The following is a 17,807-nucleotide window of genomic DNA, read 5'->3' on the forward strand; positions in this document are numbered from 1 at the left end:
CCATCCTAGTGGGTGGTTCAGGAGAAAAGAGCTGTTAGATGGAAGACAAGTATTTTGAAGAAAACACAGATAACAAGGGACCTGCAGGCAGGCAGGCAGTTTACAAACAAAAACACACTAAAAGGTCCACCTCTTCTTGAAGCTGTACAGCCCACAGTCCTTGAGGCCTCCAGAGAAACTTAACTTCACTCCCGCAACCTGTGTCCCCCAGTGAAGAAATTCAAGCAGGACCAGCTAAAAACAGGTAGAGAGTAAGCACGAGGCTTTTTCTCTGCGCAGATACGTAAGGGTGGTGAAGGGTGACAGGCCTGAGTGCTCCAAGGGCAGTTCTACAGAGCATGGTCATCAGCCTGCCGGGCACGTGAGGAACCCTGTGCAAGGAAACTGAGCGACCAGCTGCACCTGCTAGGAGAGGGGTAAGGAGCGTGAGTGACCCTGGCAGCAGCAGACAGAAAACCTGGGCGTCTCCTTTCCCAAAAGCACCCAGAGCCCCTGAGGTTGCTTCTGCAAAAAAATAATTCACATTTGCTTTTTAAAAACCTAAGTATATACATACATACATACATTAATAGTTTCCCACATCCCTGTGCCAATTACTCTCCATTTGCTCCTGCTTGACCCATCCTCCACCTTTCTCTGACCTCCACCACCAGCCCCTCAGCTCCCTTGCCTTCTGGTTCCAACTGGTTTCAGCTCCCGGGGGCCTGTGGCAGGGTGGACACACATCTGTGCTGCAGCAGCAGACTCAGTGCTGGGAACCGCTCAGGCCCTCCACCACTCCCACCAGGGCCCTCCCGAGACCCTCCACACCCAGGTGGTAACTGCTTCCCGGGGTTGCTGGCCACCAGATGTCCTGGGTCCCCGAGTCCTGTCCACACCTCTGCAACAGAACCCTCAGTAGCTTCTCTGCGGAAGTCCCTAGGAAGGTGCCTCCTGCCAGGACCTGGGCCCTACACCCCCTATTCGGTACTGTTCAGCGCTCTCCCAGTTCCATGCGGCATAGTCCCACTGGGTTTTTATCTGACTACACAGTTTGTTCCCAGGGGGTCCTCTCAGCCTTCAAACAAACCACCACAGAGCCAGACAAGAGACTTCAACATTTTATATACGGAAAAGGTCAGTTTTCCAACATTCAACTGAACGAGTGCATGGCGTTTTCACAGACTACCTCAGAGCTATGTCAGTACAAAACCGTTTAAATTAGTAAAAGCAGTTTCGGAAGGGAAATCCTGCATTACTTCAGGGTGAGAGCCGCCACCAGTTGGGAACAGAGGAGAGGATATAGGGTGGTCACCGCATAACAGGGGGAGAGGCCGACAGGTGCCGTGTCCTCGTCTTCCTCTGCAGAGTGAGGCCTGGGCTTTAGGGCACCTCCCCATCCAGGACACAGATGAGCAGCAGAAATGTGTCACCTTAGTTATGCTCACCTGTTGGGAAGACATACCCACCTCGGCCACAGTGGCATGCTCTGGAGTTCGGCTCGGCCACCAGCCCTGTGTGTATCAGTCTGATGATCAAAGAGTTCAGTGCACTAAGGGATACAGCGATGGGGACAAGAAAGAGGAGCGCAGGGAACCCCACGTGGCAAACGCAGAATCAAGTTCTCTACCCGTGGTCCTAGATGCCCAAGTTACCCGGCCAATCAAAGGACTGCAACAGTGAGGGGTGTGACTAACTGGGGGGGGGGGGGAGGGAGAGAGAGAGAGAGAGAGAGAGTGTCGGAGGGAAGGTGGAGGCTGGGCTTAACCAGAAGGCTGTACAGGCCAATGAGAAGCTTTCTGGGAACCCTGCTGGGACACACCCTTTATTTTTTTCTGCCCATCTGAACAATGCTTGCAAAACACCAGCATGTTAAAAAAAATTTTCTTCATCCTCTTTACATAGGTATCCTGGACCCTTTTTCTTTTGTTCCCTCCACGATGGCTATAACTTCTGTGCGACACTATTTTCCTTTAATAACAAAACTACCCAGGAGACCCACAAACAATGGTTGGCAGGACAGCCTTTTCCACATCCTACACAGCCCACGCTAAGGCACTGCGCCCCAATTTTGTCTAGTAGCACTGGCATTCGGCCTAAAATTCTCAGCATGTGTATCAACGCACCCCTGATGTGTGACCCACTACCACTTGCTGACAATCCACCTGCTGAGAGACCCTCAAGCCCTCATGGCACGCCATGTCATGACGGGGGCCTTGGTGTCACCTGGCAGCTTGTATCTGGGTCAGAGTTCATCATGTTTGGCCTCCTGGTCTTTGAGTTTAAATTCCTCCGCCGTGACCTTGCCGTCTCCATTCCGGTCCTGGTTGGTGAACATATTCTTCACAATCATCTCAGTGTCAAAACCAGGAGCGAGTTTCCCTTTGCCAGAGGCCACCTGGGCATGGATGTACTCAGAGAACTGGAAAGGGGACAGGACAGACCCTTAGACACAGCCGCCGAGGGCACCAAGCCCAGGTTCGAACAGAATGAAACCTGCGTCGGAGCTGGCAAAGCAGACAGAATTGTGGGAGCTCTGCAGCCTGGCTTGTTCACCAGATGCAGGTCAAAAACCCCCAACATCCAGGCAGGCAATGCACAGTGTGGCTCCGGGACCTGTCCTGTCACCCCAAATTAACCCCCCACCCCTAGTTCTTCCCCAGGGCTGACCCCCAGCCACCCAGCCTCAGAGAACCCTGCTGCCCACATCCGTTCATTTACACAAGATAAACCCATCATCTGCTGTATGCAGACCAGCAGCATCCTAGAGGTACATCCTGCCCTTGTCATTCTCGCATAGTCGAGTAGGAAAGACACGCATTCAAAATGAACACCACCACTAAGTTACATGTTAAGTTAGAAAGTGAAATGCTCTAGAAAAACAAAAAAGCAGAGCCAAGTAAGGAAGATCAAAAGTACAGGTGGGCTAGGGGGTTGAAGTACCAACTTGGTGGTCCGGGTAAGACCCAGTGAAGAGGAAGACCTGGGAAAAGGGGTGAAGGAAGTGAGGGAAGGAGCTAGTTGTCTAGGGCACGGGTCTCCGGAGCAGGGCGCAGAGCAGGTGCAGAGGCCGGTGCATGTGTGCCTGGCGCATTCACAGACCAGCAAGAGGAAAGTAGGGGGAGGGGAGGCCACAGTGAGCAGGCTGTGGGAGGAGGCCTCTGTACCGGCCACTCTAAGGACCTGGGAAATGGGGCGGGGGGGCTTCTACAGCATTCTGAGTTGCAGTGGGCCATGATCTGACTTCCATTTTAGATCAGAGAACAGACTCCTGAGGAGCTACTCGTGAGACAGAAGGAACACTAAGAAAGTGGCAGTGTCTGGAAGCTGGGGAAAGAAGGCATTGTGCAAAGGAGTCAGACAGTGAGGACCAACTACTTGACTCAGCAATGGGAGGGGCACCAGTCCCCTCAGCAAGGCCAGTTCAGCGCTAATGCAAGCATGCCAGCAGCCGGGGAAGTGCGGAAGACATGGGAGAAAGGGGAGAAGGCTGGAGCAATGTCCTTGAGCAAGCAGGTGGGGAGAGGATGACAGCTGGACTCCCCAGGGCTGTGATAGGTCCACACAGGGGAATCCAGTACGTGAGAAACAACACAGGACCCAGAAGCTCAAACAGGGCTGTGGGTCCTGGCTCCAACCACGGGGGAGCTATATGAGCTTGCGCATAGTGGCTTCTTCTGAAAAAATGGGGATGATTCCAGAGGGCCAACCAAAATAATGTGTGTGAAGCTCACTTAACCCAGGGTGGGTACGGGTGGGCCCCCAGGAACTGGGAACCCATCCAGATCTGTGAGCCCTGAATCAGTGCCCGTACCTCTTGGGGCTTCAGTTTCCTCAAAGAGCCTCACCTTAGAGAGCACATGGGACAGTGCCAGGCACGTGAGTGCGCAGGTCACAGTCACCACAGGAAATAAACACAGGTGTCCCCACAGCCCAAGAAGCCTTCCCCTTCAGAATGGGTCCTCAGGCCTGGTCAGGCCCCCTGGGCTCTTTCAGTGCCACTCGCCTTCAAAGGTCAGTTACCTCTTCCAGCAGGACTTCTCCATTGCCATCCCTGTCGATTTCTTCAAAGAGGTTCGGTGACACCTCGCCGTTCCATATGAACATGTACCCCTCAGGCAGGCCGGCCACCAGCTCCAGCAGCTCGATGTCAAACACCAACACAGCGCTGCCTGGCACCTCTCCATCTGCCTCGGCAACAGGGAGAGGGGTTAGCGCCACGCGGCAGCTGACAGGCCCCCTCAACTTCCCACCTCACCCTGGGCTCTGACTGCCGCAGGGAAGGCAAGAAAAGTCAGCATCAGCACGTGGTTTTTGCAAACTGTAGGTAGTGACTATGAGGCAGTCAAGTCATTTGAGAGGATAGTGACCAGCATCTTTTGTTTAAATGAAGGAACAGAATAAAACAGATTCAGGTACCTTGCACATAGAAAGGTGAAGTATCATTTTATGAAACTTGAGTTTCAGTTTTACGTATAAAACGAAATGTACATGTACATATTCGTTACAGAGATTAGGACATACACGTATTTCTTACTGTGTATTCTGGTGAAAAATGTTTGAAAGCCACTAAGTAGTAGAGACTCCAATGGGAGAACTTTTGAATAAATCTAACAGCAGAACTTTAAGAATAATAAAGTATGCCTTAAAATAATGATCCAAGACACGACTGTAAACACAAAGTCAAAAACAGTATACGAGGTCTGTCCAGGAAAAGTCCAGCCATTGTTAATATAATGAGAGTTTTTTTAAAGATTTTATTTATTTATCTTTAGAGGGGAAGGGAAGGAGAGAGGGAGAGAAATATTAATGTATGGTTGCCTCTCGTGCGTCCCTAGTTGGGAACTGACCTGCAACCCAGGCATGTGCCCTGACTGGGAATCGAACCTTGATTGTGTGGTTCGCAGGCCCGTGCTCAATCCACTGAGCTACGCCAGCCAGGGCAAAAATGGTTTTTGCAACATTGATGTAACCCAGCAGGCAAGGACAGTTAACTGGAATGCACATGTGTGAACAATGACAACTTCACTGTACTAGTCAGTAGGGACAGTAGACGCCATTGAATGAGCACATGTACTGTGTGGCTGTTGCCTTCCAAACGACTGAGCGAGAACAGTAATGAATCTGCACCAAATTTTGCATTAAGTTTGATCATTCCTCTGTGGAAACTATTCCAATGATTCAGAAGGCTGCAGGTATGGACAACTACCGTTTGGCAGCTTCATTGCTACAATGCACATCATGTCTCCTGCAGTTTTTTTGCAAAACATCGAATCACCCAGGTGACTCAGCCCCACTATAGCCCAGATTTACCGACCAGCAGCTTCTGGCTTTTCCCAAAACTAAAATCACCTTTGAGAGGGAAGAGATTTCAGACCATCAATTAGATTCAGAAAATTAGGAAGGGGCAGCTAATAGCGATTGGGAGAACTGTGTGAGGTCCCAAGGTGCCTACTTTGAAGGGGACTGAGGTGTCACTGTCCTATATACAATGTTTCTTTTATCTTCGTCAGTAAATGTCTCTATTTTTCATAGTGCATGGCTGGATGGACGGGCCTGTATATAGCACAGACCCAAAAGAAGTTATATAAGTATGTGACTATATACACAAATACAACATGTATTACTTAAAATTATTACTACAGATTTTGTTATAATTACTTAATACATAATCACAGAAGTACCTGTGATTATAGGATACAAAACATATTTTTTTGTTTCTTTTCAGATGGGGAAGGAGTGGCAGAGAGTATGTTTACAGTTATTTAAAAATTATTGAAAACAGAAAATGAGTCCAAAACGCCCATTGCTTTTACGAGTTAGCACTTCCCCCTGCGTCCACCGCCAGCCAGCAGGAGCACTTAACGCACCGAAAGAGAAGGGGTTCCCAAGTCCTCCCTGGGGTCTCATTCCGGCCAAAATCGTCAAGTACATGAACCCTCACAGTTCTGAGGGCGAGTGAGATAAAGCCAGCAGTTCCAGAACGTGAATTCACCTCTCGTGAAAGGAAACCTCCTTGCACAGATAATTCAGGACAAGTGAAAAGCGAAGGCTGTCCCAGGACCCAGGTCCGAAGGAAGCGCCTGACCTGGCCTTGCCTGCGAGACACTGCCCAGGCAGCTCCTGCAGGGGCGCTTCCCACACGAGGGCTCGAAGGTCCAAGTGCATTTCACGGAAACTCTGCTTTCTCAACAGGGCACGGGGCACTAGCCGTGGCATCAACGCTGAATTCACAGGGGTCTTAATACAAAAATGTTTGATGCTTTTTAAAAAATCCAACAGATTCTTGGGGTTCAAAAGGAACAAAGCTGGGTTGGATGCCTGGGTAAAAAGGGTGAAAGGATGGAGAAGGACACACTGGCTGTCACAGAAGAGTCACGGGGATGTAAGTTCAGCACAGGGAAGACAGTCGACAATATCGCGATGACTGTGCATGGTGCCAGGTGGGTACCGGAAATATCGAGGGGGGAATCTCTGTAAAGTATGCGATTCCACACAGTGGTCTAACCACTACACTGTATTCCTGAAACCAGTACAAACTAATATTGGAATTAAACTCTGAATGAAAAATAAAAATAAAAAACATTTAAAAAACTGAAAAACAAAATGGAAGAAGCATATCATGATGCTAAACATGGCACCCCAAAGCCCAGACTCCAGAGGAACGCGCCCCAGACACCCCTCAGCTGCCACGTACCCACGCCAGCCTCCCCGTAGCCCAGGTGGGGCGGGACGACCACCGTCCGCTTCTCTCCGACGCACATGTCCCGGAGACCCATGTCCATGCCCAGCACGACTTGTCCGGACCCCAAGACAATGTTGTACGTCTTGCCTAAATCCCACCTGAGAGAGGAAGAGAAGAGTCCCAGGTTAGGTCGGTCATCCACTTCTCCGGCACATCACGCCACTGCCGGAGACACAGAGCCCTTCTCGGGTCAAGAGGCAACAGACGAACCCACAAGGGGGACACTTTGCAAAAAACAACAGCAGGACACCCATCATCTTTTAAAGTGCCCCGATGAAAATCAGAGGAAGACGGAGGCACGGTTCAGTGTTAGAACATATGGGAATGGGGTCCTCTGGTGAGTAAAGACCTTCTGGGAACATTTAGCAAAACTGAAGTGGTGTCTGAGAATTAAAAGGTAGTAATAGATCACTGTTGCCTTCCTGGTTTTAATGCCTGGATTGAGTTATGCAGGAGAAAGGCCCTGGCGCTGGGAACAGCCCAAGAAAGCACTGAGCGGTGACAGGGCAGCGTGGGGACAACCGACTCTCCAGTGGTTCAGGGGGGACAAAGCTCTTTGTACTGCTCTTACAATTCTTTTTAAAGCTTCAGTCAATGGTCTAGTCAGACATTTCCATGGGAATCTTATAAACAGGAAATGTAGTTACACCCTGGCTTGTAGAGTCAGCAAGGCCTGAGTGTGAATCCTGGCCCCCTGAGTGTGAATCTGACCCTGGGAGACGTGACCTCAGTTTCCTCATCTGCAGGATAGAGACACTGAGAGCTGTCACACAGGGACACTCTAAACAGGAGGTGACATACTGCACTTGGCACGGCGGAGAGGAAGTACACAGAACTCAATTCACAGGTGGCCCTGAAGGTGGAGAGTACTTGCGTCTGTAACAGTTTCTGCAGAAAAATAACACAGAGCTTCACTTGAACTGTGGTTTTCACCATCACTGACGTCCACAGTCCCTGGGCTTTCTCACCCCCATCACTACTGAAAACAAATGTGTTTCCAAACCCATGGCCATCCTGTTACTTCCTGCAGGCCAACAGTGAGAGCACTTCACTGACAAGGAGGAGAGCCTCCTGGTATCTCAGAGGCTCCTCAGCACCTCTGACCAGGTGGTAACAGCACGGAAGGGTCAGCCCCTTTGGGTCACATCCCCTCCTCTGCTTTCCTACCCTCCCCAGAGCACAGGGCTGCCAGCTCTTCCCCTCCTGAAGCTGGTTCCCAGGGCCCAGTGGGTCCTCTGGGGCTGGGAAACCCAAACAGGGTTTGCATTTGTCCTACCTGGGACAAAACAGAAAGAAAACCAACCGCTACGGGATGCCTCAGCCAGCAGCCTGCGGGAAGCAGCCCCCTGTCCCGCTGCCCACACAATCTCTCCTTTGTCCCAGGCACAGAGGCGCCTTCACACTGCTTTACTGCAGGGACCATCGGGACCTCCCATGAGACGACTGGGTTTCAGGAACACATTCAGGGGTCCTATGACCAATCTCCATTCTTCATCTCCGAGGCCAGTTTAAACACATATTAAGAAAATCCTCCAAGCAAGCAATGTGTCTTCATGTGTCATGTCTGAAAACCCCACTGACTCTTTTCCCTGAGGCCCTCCTTTTCTCTCTTTTCCAGCAATCTGTCTCTCAGACATTCTCCTCATTCCTCCTGGGCATTCCCAGCTTCTCGAAAGCTTCCTGCCTCCTGCCTCCTGCCTGCAGCCGGCCTCACTGGCTTCCTTCCAACATTCCCTCCATCTTCCCAACAACGGGCTGCCTCCTTTGTTCACAGGTTCCTCCCAGGGCTGGGGTGGGACCAGGTCCCACCTTCCAGAACACACAGGTAGGCAGAAGCCCGCCACACGGCCCTTTGCCCCAGGATTCTGAAGCTCACACCCGGAGGAGTCCAGCAAGAACGCTGTCCCACAAAGACCCTCGTGGTGCAGAATGGAGTCTCAGATAAAAGGAGGGAGCGTCACGTGGCTCCGGGCTGCTCTGGAAGAAGATTGGGAACCCACCAAATGCAAAGAAGGCTGGAAAGCTAATGCTTCCACCCCATGAGAGAAGCACATCCTGAAGGCACCAAGTCGGAATTCCTTTGCTCATTTCCCGCCCCTGCGTCCCCTTTCCACGGCCAGGCAAAAATGTGAATATTAGCAAGAACAATGACCTATGCCCTTGATCTTGTAGACCGTTCTAACGTCGTGAACTCACTGAAGCCCTAAACCACCACAAACCAGTCTTCCTCCCCACTGCCCCCTGCAGGCCTCTGACACCAGGGCAAGGAGACTTGTTCAGCCTCATCCACAGAAACATGCAGCCCAGAAGCTAGTCCCTATTTCACTGATTCTGTGATACATATTTTCTCTCATTTTAACATCACTGTAACTGGGGTACATGCTACAAGGGGCAGCATGTCATAATTTTTGGAAGCATTTTTACTTTCTTAGAGATTCATCAGATGCAGCTGCTAATAATGAACATGTTTGGATGTGATCAAACACGCCCACGGTTTGAGTGCACGGGGTCTCCCAGCAGCAGAGAGGTCTGGACGCTGCATCCCCAGGGCTCGTCCTCTAGGCCGGGCTCTCCCCAGCCGCACTCTGTCACCAGAAGCCAGGAGGCAGAGGGACTTGGGGGAGGGAGGGAAGACCCTCCGCATCTGGAATAAGTGCAGCACACACTGTGTATGTGAAAGCCTTCTTGTCCCCGGGACTGAACAGGAACCTAAGCCAGACTCAGTACAGAAACAGATGCACTTACATGGAGATATAAAGAAAGGCTGAAAGCGTCTCTTTCCCAAAGAAGAAAATACTGTATTAACTTACAGAGACATCTGAAGATGCAGATGCATAAGAAGCAAAACTCCTTTGGCGCCCCTGATACTAATTTATACTGCTGATTCTTCTAATGTCTTTTCAGAGTCCTCTCAGTCGACTAACATTTATGAAATGCTCCCTTGGGGCTGTGCTCTGGGCCAGGTGTAAGGAATAAAAATATGAATAAATACTGTGGGTGTCCCTCAGGTATTCAGACCAGCAATTGAGATAGAAATGAAAATAAAAGACAGGCATTGCATAAAACACAATGAGACTACAGAAGAGGGAGCAGCTGGTTCTTCCTAAGGATTAAGGAGAGGTTTTGAGCAAAGGGAGGAAGCCAGGGCAGACGTTGACGGGAAGGACAGGACAAGCAGCGTGCATCCTGCCCCACAAGTCGCGTGCATCCTGCAGGGGCACCGGGAAGCGGGAGGCCGGTCCCAGCAGAAGAGGACGAGTGGGGCAGAACACAGTGGGCAAGGACAGCTTGATGCACCAGACCCCGAGTCTGGATTCATCTGCAGGTTCAAGTGTAAAGAAGCAGTAAAGACAGCATTTCTGAGATCTGTTTTTCAGAAAGACAACTTCCCAGGAACCAGGGGCAACCATTAACGGAGAACTCAGAATGATGCTCCTGAGCAGTGATGGAGGCTTAGCTCTGCTGGGGGGAGTGGGGGGGCAGGCACAGGAAGAACAGTGATAAAAGTTCTCAGCCAGTATCTGATGAGAAGAAGAGGAGATTCCTGGGAATGCATGACTGTTGCCCCCCAGGCTCACCTCCCCCTCAACCCAGGGGGTCCCTTACGTGGAATCCAGCAGGGTCCCATCCAGAAGCGATGCGTTGTAGTGATACTTGAGGTAGTCGCCCTTCTTACTCAGCACAGAGCAGTCAGGGGGCTTGTAGTGGGAGGTGATGCTGATGGAGTCTGAAGGGTTGTGGAAGTCAATCACGTGGATGTCAAACACCAACACAGCCGAGCCGGGGATATTCCCTGAAGGACACACACGGGAAATGAATGAGGGAACGCTCCAAGCAGTGGGACACATGTCTCCTCACATCACCACGTCAGTCCTCACAGGTGTCCAGTGAGGAGCCCAGGGGACTCAGACATGAAGTCCTATGGCATTCTGGAAGAACGAAGCTGCAAGAGCTGCTGGAAGTAACCTAACCCTCACTTAACAGGTGGGGAAATGGAGGCACAGACTTGGCCAGGGTCACACAGCCAGTTAGGAGCACAGTTTGGACTACAATGCAAGTTGATGAGCTCCTGCCCCACGTAGTCATTGAGCCTGAAAGATTTACGGCTAAGTTCCCCACAGACGGGGAGACTAAAGCTCGGCCACATTAAGGCTCACCCTGCTCCTCCCAGAAGTAAGAGGTGAGATGAGGGTGAAAGTCACTGCACAAGAGGGAAAAAACCTACGGAAAGTTCGTGGGGAAAGACCCCCGGCCCAAACTGCCTACCCACACCCCTTACGACACAGAACACCTAAGGTTCCCCAAGCACCTTTATAGCCATCCTATACGTTTGGTCCACACAAACCCACGGAGGTGCTTTTCTCTTCCATTCTTGTCTCCACCTGAACACATGACCTCTGAACAACGCTTTCACTTACAGAAGTATTTTTCATACACGTTCTCTCTCAACCTCTGTGGCAATCCAGTGAGATAAATGACTGCAAGAAAGTGCAGTGCCAGGGATGGAGCCGGAGCAGAGCCCGGAGCAAAGCCCGGAGCAGAGCCCAGCACTGCCTCCTTCCACAGACCGCTACTGAATGCTTCCTCTGTGCTCCAACACCCTTCTGGGACCAGCAGTAGGTCCCATCGCACCCCACAAAGTGGGCATGGGCGCCAGTCAAAGGAAGACAGAGGTGGACCCGGCACAAAAACACCTGGGTGTTAACACGGCAGGGTGCCCCTCCCCCGCAGCAACAAATGACTCGGGATGCAGCAGTCTCATGCCCAGAAAATTTATGAGTCTTCCGATGCTTCCCACAACCTTATATAATTCTCTGCAGAGCTCTGTCTCATAGTTGATAGAAAGCCAAAAGGAGAAAAATCATTTCAGCAAATGTTTTCCATCAATGTAGTCTTTTTAGAGAGAGGAAGGATTAGTCCTGAGGGCATTATCACACAACACAAACACTCGGAAAGTAGTTTTCTATTTCTGCATGCATTTGGCTAAAAGCAGAAGTTTACATGCTACAAAACAACAAAGCATCGAGACCCCAGGTAAACAGGACCTGAAGCAAGCCTGTTGAATGTGTCTTAAGCTGTGGTCCGTTGTGGCTTTATAAATCAGAAATTTAAGTCAGGAGATAAATCATGTTTATCCACAGTATAACCAACCTGTTGTTTCTTAGATACTCTGGACATACCCTACTGGGGAAATTCCAAAGATCCAGGTTAATAAAAGAAATGTGTACAGCCCTGGCTGGTGTAGCTCAGTGGATTGAGCATGGGCCTGCGAACCACATGGTCGCAGTTCAATTCCCAGTCAGGACACATGCCCGGGTTTCAGACCAGTTCCCAGCAGGGGACTCACGAGAGGCAACCATACATTGATATTTCTCTCCTTCTCTCCTTCCTTTCCCCTCTAAAGATAAATAAATAAATAAAATCTTAAAAAAAGAAAAGAAAGAAATGTGTACAGCCTGCCAGGCCAGCCAGAATCCCATCAGCAAAAAGAAAACAAAAGCAAAATAAATGCTGTATCAACTATTCCTAAGCAAGCTAGCGAAAAAAAAACGCCATACGAGAAAAAACATAATTAAGAAAGGAAGTCTGGCTTGGAATACTATGCAACCATTAAAACTACCTGACGGCACAGAGAGCTGTTCACAACCAACCAGGTGGTGAGAGAATCACAAAGTCATGTGGAGAGAGGGGCCCAGCGTCGTCAGCATTCACATTGGTGGACACGTGTTTCCTTTTATCGACGTAGATTCACATACACTCAAGATGTAGAACAGTCTGCACTTCACGGCTGTATTAGTCTCCCATTGCTGCTATGACAACTCACGACAAACTTGGTGGCTTAATACAATGCACATTTATTCTCCTAACTCGAGGTTCGAAATCTAATTCCAAGGTGTTGGCAGGGATGTGCTCCTTCTGGGGGCTTCAGGGCAGAACCTGTGTCCTTGCCTTGTCCAGCTTCCCAAGGCCACCCTCCCTCCTTGACATGTGGTCCCTTCTTTCATCTCCCAAGACATCAACTTAGCGTGTTCTCCTCTCTCTGACCGCCTGTGTCCCTCGTACAGAGACTCTTAGGAGGACATCAAGGGCACCTGAGTGACCCAGGACCTCCCCATCACACGATCTTTATCTTAATCACATCTGCCAAGTCCCTTCTGCCATAAAAGGTCACACAGTCACAGGGTCTGCGGCTGACACAGACTTCTTCTAGGGTCCCTCTCCCTTTACCGTGTTACCATGTGTATTCCTGGGTGGTGGGATTGGAGGGGTTTTCATTTCCTCTATCTGTAGTTTCTAAAGTCAACGTGTATTATTTGTGTAATTTTTGAAGGGAGCTTGTGATGAGGGTGAGAAAACTGTTCTGAAACAGGTCTAAGGGAATGGTGGCTTAACTCACTTCCTTTACGACAAGTCGCTGAATGTATACTTAAGATGGGTGAGTTTTATGGCATATATATTATACCACAAATAAAGCTGTTAAAGAACAAGAAGGGTGTTTTGGAATTTACTTTTTTTTCCTAAAGATTTTATTTATTTATTTTTAGAGAAGGGAAGGAAGGGAGAAAAAGAAAAAGAGAAACATCAATGTGTGGTTGCCTCTCACACGTCCCCTACTGGGAACCTGGCCTGACCGGCAACCTAGGCATGTGCAGTGACTTGGAATTGAACCAGTGACCCTTTGGTCTGCAGGCTGGCACTCAGTCCACTGAGCCATACCAGCCAGGTAGATTCAGTTCTGACATTTCACTTAAGAAGCCCTGGATGCTTAGAACTGGGGTGCAAGCAGCCATCGCTGCTGCTTTGTAGGACCTGGAGAAGGCAGCAGGCACTCACCTCTCCCTTCCTCCCCGTACCCCAGGTGAGGGGGGACCACAATCCTCCGCTTCTCTCCGATGCAAACGCCGAGTAAACCTTCATCCATCCCAGCAATCACGTAGCCCTGCCCAATGTATGTGTCAAAGGTGCGGTTCCGTGAGTAGCTAGAAAAGAAGAAAAGAAAGATGTTCCACACAAGGGACACCACAGCAGCTATGATATTAGTCAGCACTGTGAGGCAACAGGATACAGAAGCCGCTAGCCCCAGGGATACAGGAAACCCTTAGCCTGTGTTCTCACAATCTAAGGAAACTGGCCCCTCTGTCCACACACAGCGTGGAGGTGGCCATCTACAAAAGCACCCCCAGAAACAAGCCCTCCAACACACTCTGGTCAGGTTATGAATGGGATGCAGTGATACAGAGCAACCACAGAAATGTCGCTCATGCCAGTTGGACTGTACGCTTGGCAACTGTGTCAAGTTCATGAAAACAGCATCGAGGGGAGCCCTTATTAGAAATAAAAAGTAGGCCCCGGCTGGGAGCTCAGTTAGCTCATCCTCCGGATACAGATACGCTAAGGGTGCAGGTTCAATCCCTTGTCAGGACACATACAAGAAACAACCAATGAATGCACAAATAAGTGTAACAATAAAAAAGAAACAAAAAATATGAGTGGAACAACAAATTGATGTTTCTCTCTCTTTCTCTCTCACCCCACTTCCTGTCTCTCCTTTCCTCTCTCTAAAACCAATCAATAAAAAAAGAAACTAAGAGTGTATCCAAGGACATTGTCTCCAGCATCTAAAGATGAGTCTATCTGTGCACGTGGCACACAAGTATTCAGAGTCCCAAAAAGCAGCGCGTGTACAGAGAGCCTGGGCAGCCTCCCTGCTCAGTCCAGAATCACCGCGCTGCCTCTGGGTGCAGACCTGGGTTTCCCCATGCTGCTGGCGGGGACCCAGGCATTCTAGCATCCCTGCGAACTGCCAAGGGAGTGCAAGTATCATGAGTTTGGTGAGGGCAGAATCAGCTTCCCAAAGACGGATGATTCCAGAATAAAGTGATGAAACTTCGTCTGCCACGCCGACTCCCCAGCTCTGAGCCACAGTGATCTGTGCCAGCCTCCACCCCATGGCAAAAAGGCTACCCTGAAAGAGCCGGTCCATCCCATCATTACCTCACCCCACACAGCCAAAGGATGCCGGCCTGGGGCAAGGTGGGGCCAGGGAGAGCAGGGAGGGGCCTTCCTTCTCACACCCCTCAGAGACCACAAAGCCAAGGGCATGAAGAAATGGTAGTGAGAGATGATTCCCCTCACCCAGGAGGCAGGCTCTCTGCACACCCTACCCTGTCCCCAGGGGGCTGCCTCACCAGCAGGTGTTGGTGACCATCAGCCAAAAGCAGCTCGGCCCTAGCCATTCGGGAAAGAGAAGGCTACCTGTGAGGTGGGATCCCTGAGAAAGGGGCACCAGGTGGCAGGAGAGATGGCAGGTCCCTCAGAGCAGGGAAAAGCCACCCACTGGAGTAGTCAGCAAAGGTTCCATGGGGGAGATGGTGGACACTTGGGGATGCAGGGACCAGTGATGGGGAGCAGCTGGGTCAAGGCCGAGGCAGGAAAGAGACTAGAGGGGCAGGGTGGGCCTGAAGTGCAGAGAACTTTAAATAACTTTAAAAGAAGACAGAAATAAATGGGAAACCATCCTGTTCCCCAATGAGAAAGCTGAGGTTTATCAAGGTATCAATGTTCCACCAAACTAATTTACAAATTTTAAAACAATTCCAGTCAAAATCTGAGTGGTGTGTGTATGGGGGAGTGGAGGGACCCTAAATTTCACTTGGAAATAGAAATAATCAAGGCCACAGTTTTGAGGGTGCAGGATATAGCAAGCTCTCATTCCTGTAAAAAATTAAAATAGGGGACTATATATCTCACTACGTGCGCATGAAAGACCTGTGACATTCCTAATACTCTTTCCCTGTCAAGAAGGGAACAGAGTGACTGAGGAGCCAAAAACAGAGTTAAAGTCTTCACGGCATATCCTTTCACACATTGAGGGTTTCTGAACCATATCGATACGTCACTTAGTGGAAAATAATTATGTGTAAAAAAGAAAAAGAATGCTATCGTGCAAATTAAAAGCCTGCACGGGTGAAAGGTGTGGCACGGCCCAGGCAGAGTCAGACCAACGGAAGGAACAGAAATTCCAGACAAAGGCCCCAAACAGTCCCTAAGCATTTCGTGCCTAATAAAAGGCGGATTTGTGATGAGTGAGGAAAAAAACAGAATTATTCAATAAAGAGTGTTGGAAGCACTAGCTCACCATCTGGAAAAAAAATAGTTAGATCCTAACTGTACCACTGAACACCACAACAAATTCCAGATGGATTGGAGATTTAAACATGAAAGCATTTATAAGCATGGAGAGAGACTGTGGAAGGTTACTAGCATTTATTCTGGGTAGCAAGAATAGAAGGGGCTGATGGGAAATTATTCTATTTAATTCTATATCTTTGCATTATTTCTCTTATACAATAAGAACATAATACCTTATAAAATAAAATTTTTAATAAAGAATATTTTACAGGATAAAAAAATAATACCGTTAAAAGGGCATGAGAGCCCTGACCAGGTAGCTCAGTTGGTTAGAGCATTGTCCCAATACATGAAGGTTATGGGTTCAATCCCCAGTCAGGGCCCAATCAGGAATCAACCAATGAATCATGAATATGTGGAACAACAGGTCAGTGTTTCTCTCTCTCCCTAAAAAAAAAAAAAATATTTTTTTTAAAATTTTAATGAAGAAAAAAGGACATGAGAAAAATGCAAGTGAATATTTATATACTCTAAACGAGGAGACAGACTTTTTAGGGAGTCACCAAAGACAGAATATATAAGAATTTATGTAAGAATAAAGCAGTCATAAAGGAGAAGTAGAATATATTTAACAACAAGAAAGTTTACATTTAAATAGGTCAAAAATCACAGTAACCAAAGTTAAAATACAAATGAACAGAAAACATTTTCAACAATACATACAACCATAAAAAGGTTAATACCTTTAGTATAGAGTCTTCAAATCATTAGGAAAAAGGCACATACCAATACTCTCACCATAAAATAGGCAAAAGAAATAAATAGGTAAGTCACAAAAGAAGATATCCAAAGAGTGAATAAATATTTTTAAGAATTTCAACCTCAAGACCAATCAAAGAAATTCTGATTAGAGCTCTAAGGTTGGATTTTTCTTCTACCAATTGTCAAAGACTAGTTTAAAATGATACCCAGTGTCTCCAAGTTTGCAGGCAACGGGGCACTCAGTGATGGAAAGTTCCCTTGAGGGCAACTTGGTGGTGTCTTCCAACAGCTGTAAAAATACTCATAACTGGAGACCAGAGATTCCTCCAGGTACTTATCCCAAGGAAATAATTTACCATATCCTTTAAGATTCAGCTACAGATAATTACTGGGCCCTACCTAAAATGTTAAAAGGCAGAAAACAACAGGGACTGATCACCCGAATTAAGATAAATCTATCCAATGGATTATTATTTAGCCATTAGTACAGACTAGATCCCGACATACTAAAATGAAAACCTGTTTGAAATCTGAGAAAACTGTGATTCCATTAATATGGAAAGAAATCTCGTATCCACAAGAAAAGTGGCCTTTAAATTGAAATACAATTCCAGGCAATAAAGGACAGAACCAAGCTCATATATGACAAGCAATAATATACACACACATACTGGAAGTTTACTATAATAGAAAAAGAAAAGACCCTCAATTGGCCATCAGTAGAGAGAAATGGTTAAACAAACATGGTACCTTCACCCAGTGAAACACCAAGCAAACATAAAAAAATGAATGATTTCTCTCCAAGTATTAAAATGGAAAAATCTCAAGGTGAAAAAAAGCCAGAAGATTTCATAGTAGACATACTGGGGTAAGCAGTTAGGTGTGAACAGAGAGCAAGGACAGAAGGCGAGGTACCAAACGTCACCCAGGGCCCTGGGTACCTAGCGTGGACAATTAATTGTAGGGTGGGGCCTCACCCCCAGGGAGGTATGTCACCAGTCAGGTGGCAGACTCCCTTAGAGGAGGAACAAGGGGGTGGAGGACAGCCTCATAGGACCCCCGTAAAAGCCCCTGCACGACCACTCCCTTAAGCATTAAGCCTCCGGGACAATGGGATTCTGACCAGCGTCAAATAATCTTAGGAACAAAGCCTCCGGTCTGTTGACCACAGAGTCTGAGTTTTGGTCAA

The 17,807-nt window shown here is 48.5% G+C and overlaps 1 protein-coding gene across 1 annotated transcript in view; it reads right to left on the reverse strand.

Annotated features, from left to right (window-relative positions):
• Positions 1-1,086: 1,086 nt before the first annotated feature.
• Positions 1,087-17,807, reverse strand: part of FKBP9 (FKBP prolyl isomerase 9) — a 34,271-nt gene continuing 17,550 nt past the window's right edge. The window contains exons 6-10 of the mRNA XM_037041166.1: positions 13,559-13,704; positions 10,331-10,517; positions 6,677-6,822; positions 4,003-4,166; positions 1,087-2,401 (exon numbers count right to left, since the gene is read on the reverse strand). Of these exons, the coding sequence (XP_036897061.1) occupies positions 2,225-2,401; positions 4,003-4,166; positions 6,677-6,822; positions 10,331-10,517; positions 13,559-13,704 (820 nt within the window). The 3' untranslated portion in view covers positions 1,087-2,224. The remainder of the gene's footprint in view (positions 2,402-4,002; positions 4,167-6,676; positions 6,823-10,330; positions 10,518-13,558; positions 13,705-17,807) is intronic.

The sequence above is a fragment of the Sturnira hondurensis genome, unplaced genomic scaffold (assembly GCF_014824575.4).
Source record: "Sturnira hondurensis isolate 20B ecotype Veracruz unplaced genomic scaffold, ASM1482457v3 Scaffold0002840, whole genome shotgun sequence".
Taxonomy (NCBI): domain Eukaryota; kingdom Metazoa; phylum Chordata; class Mammalia; order Chiroptera; family Phyllostomidae; genus Sturnira; species Sturnira hondurensis.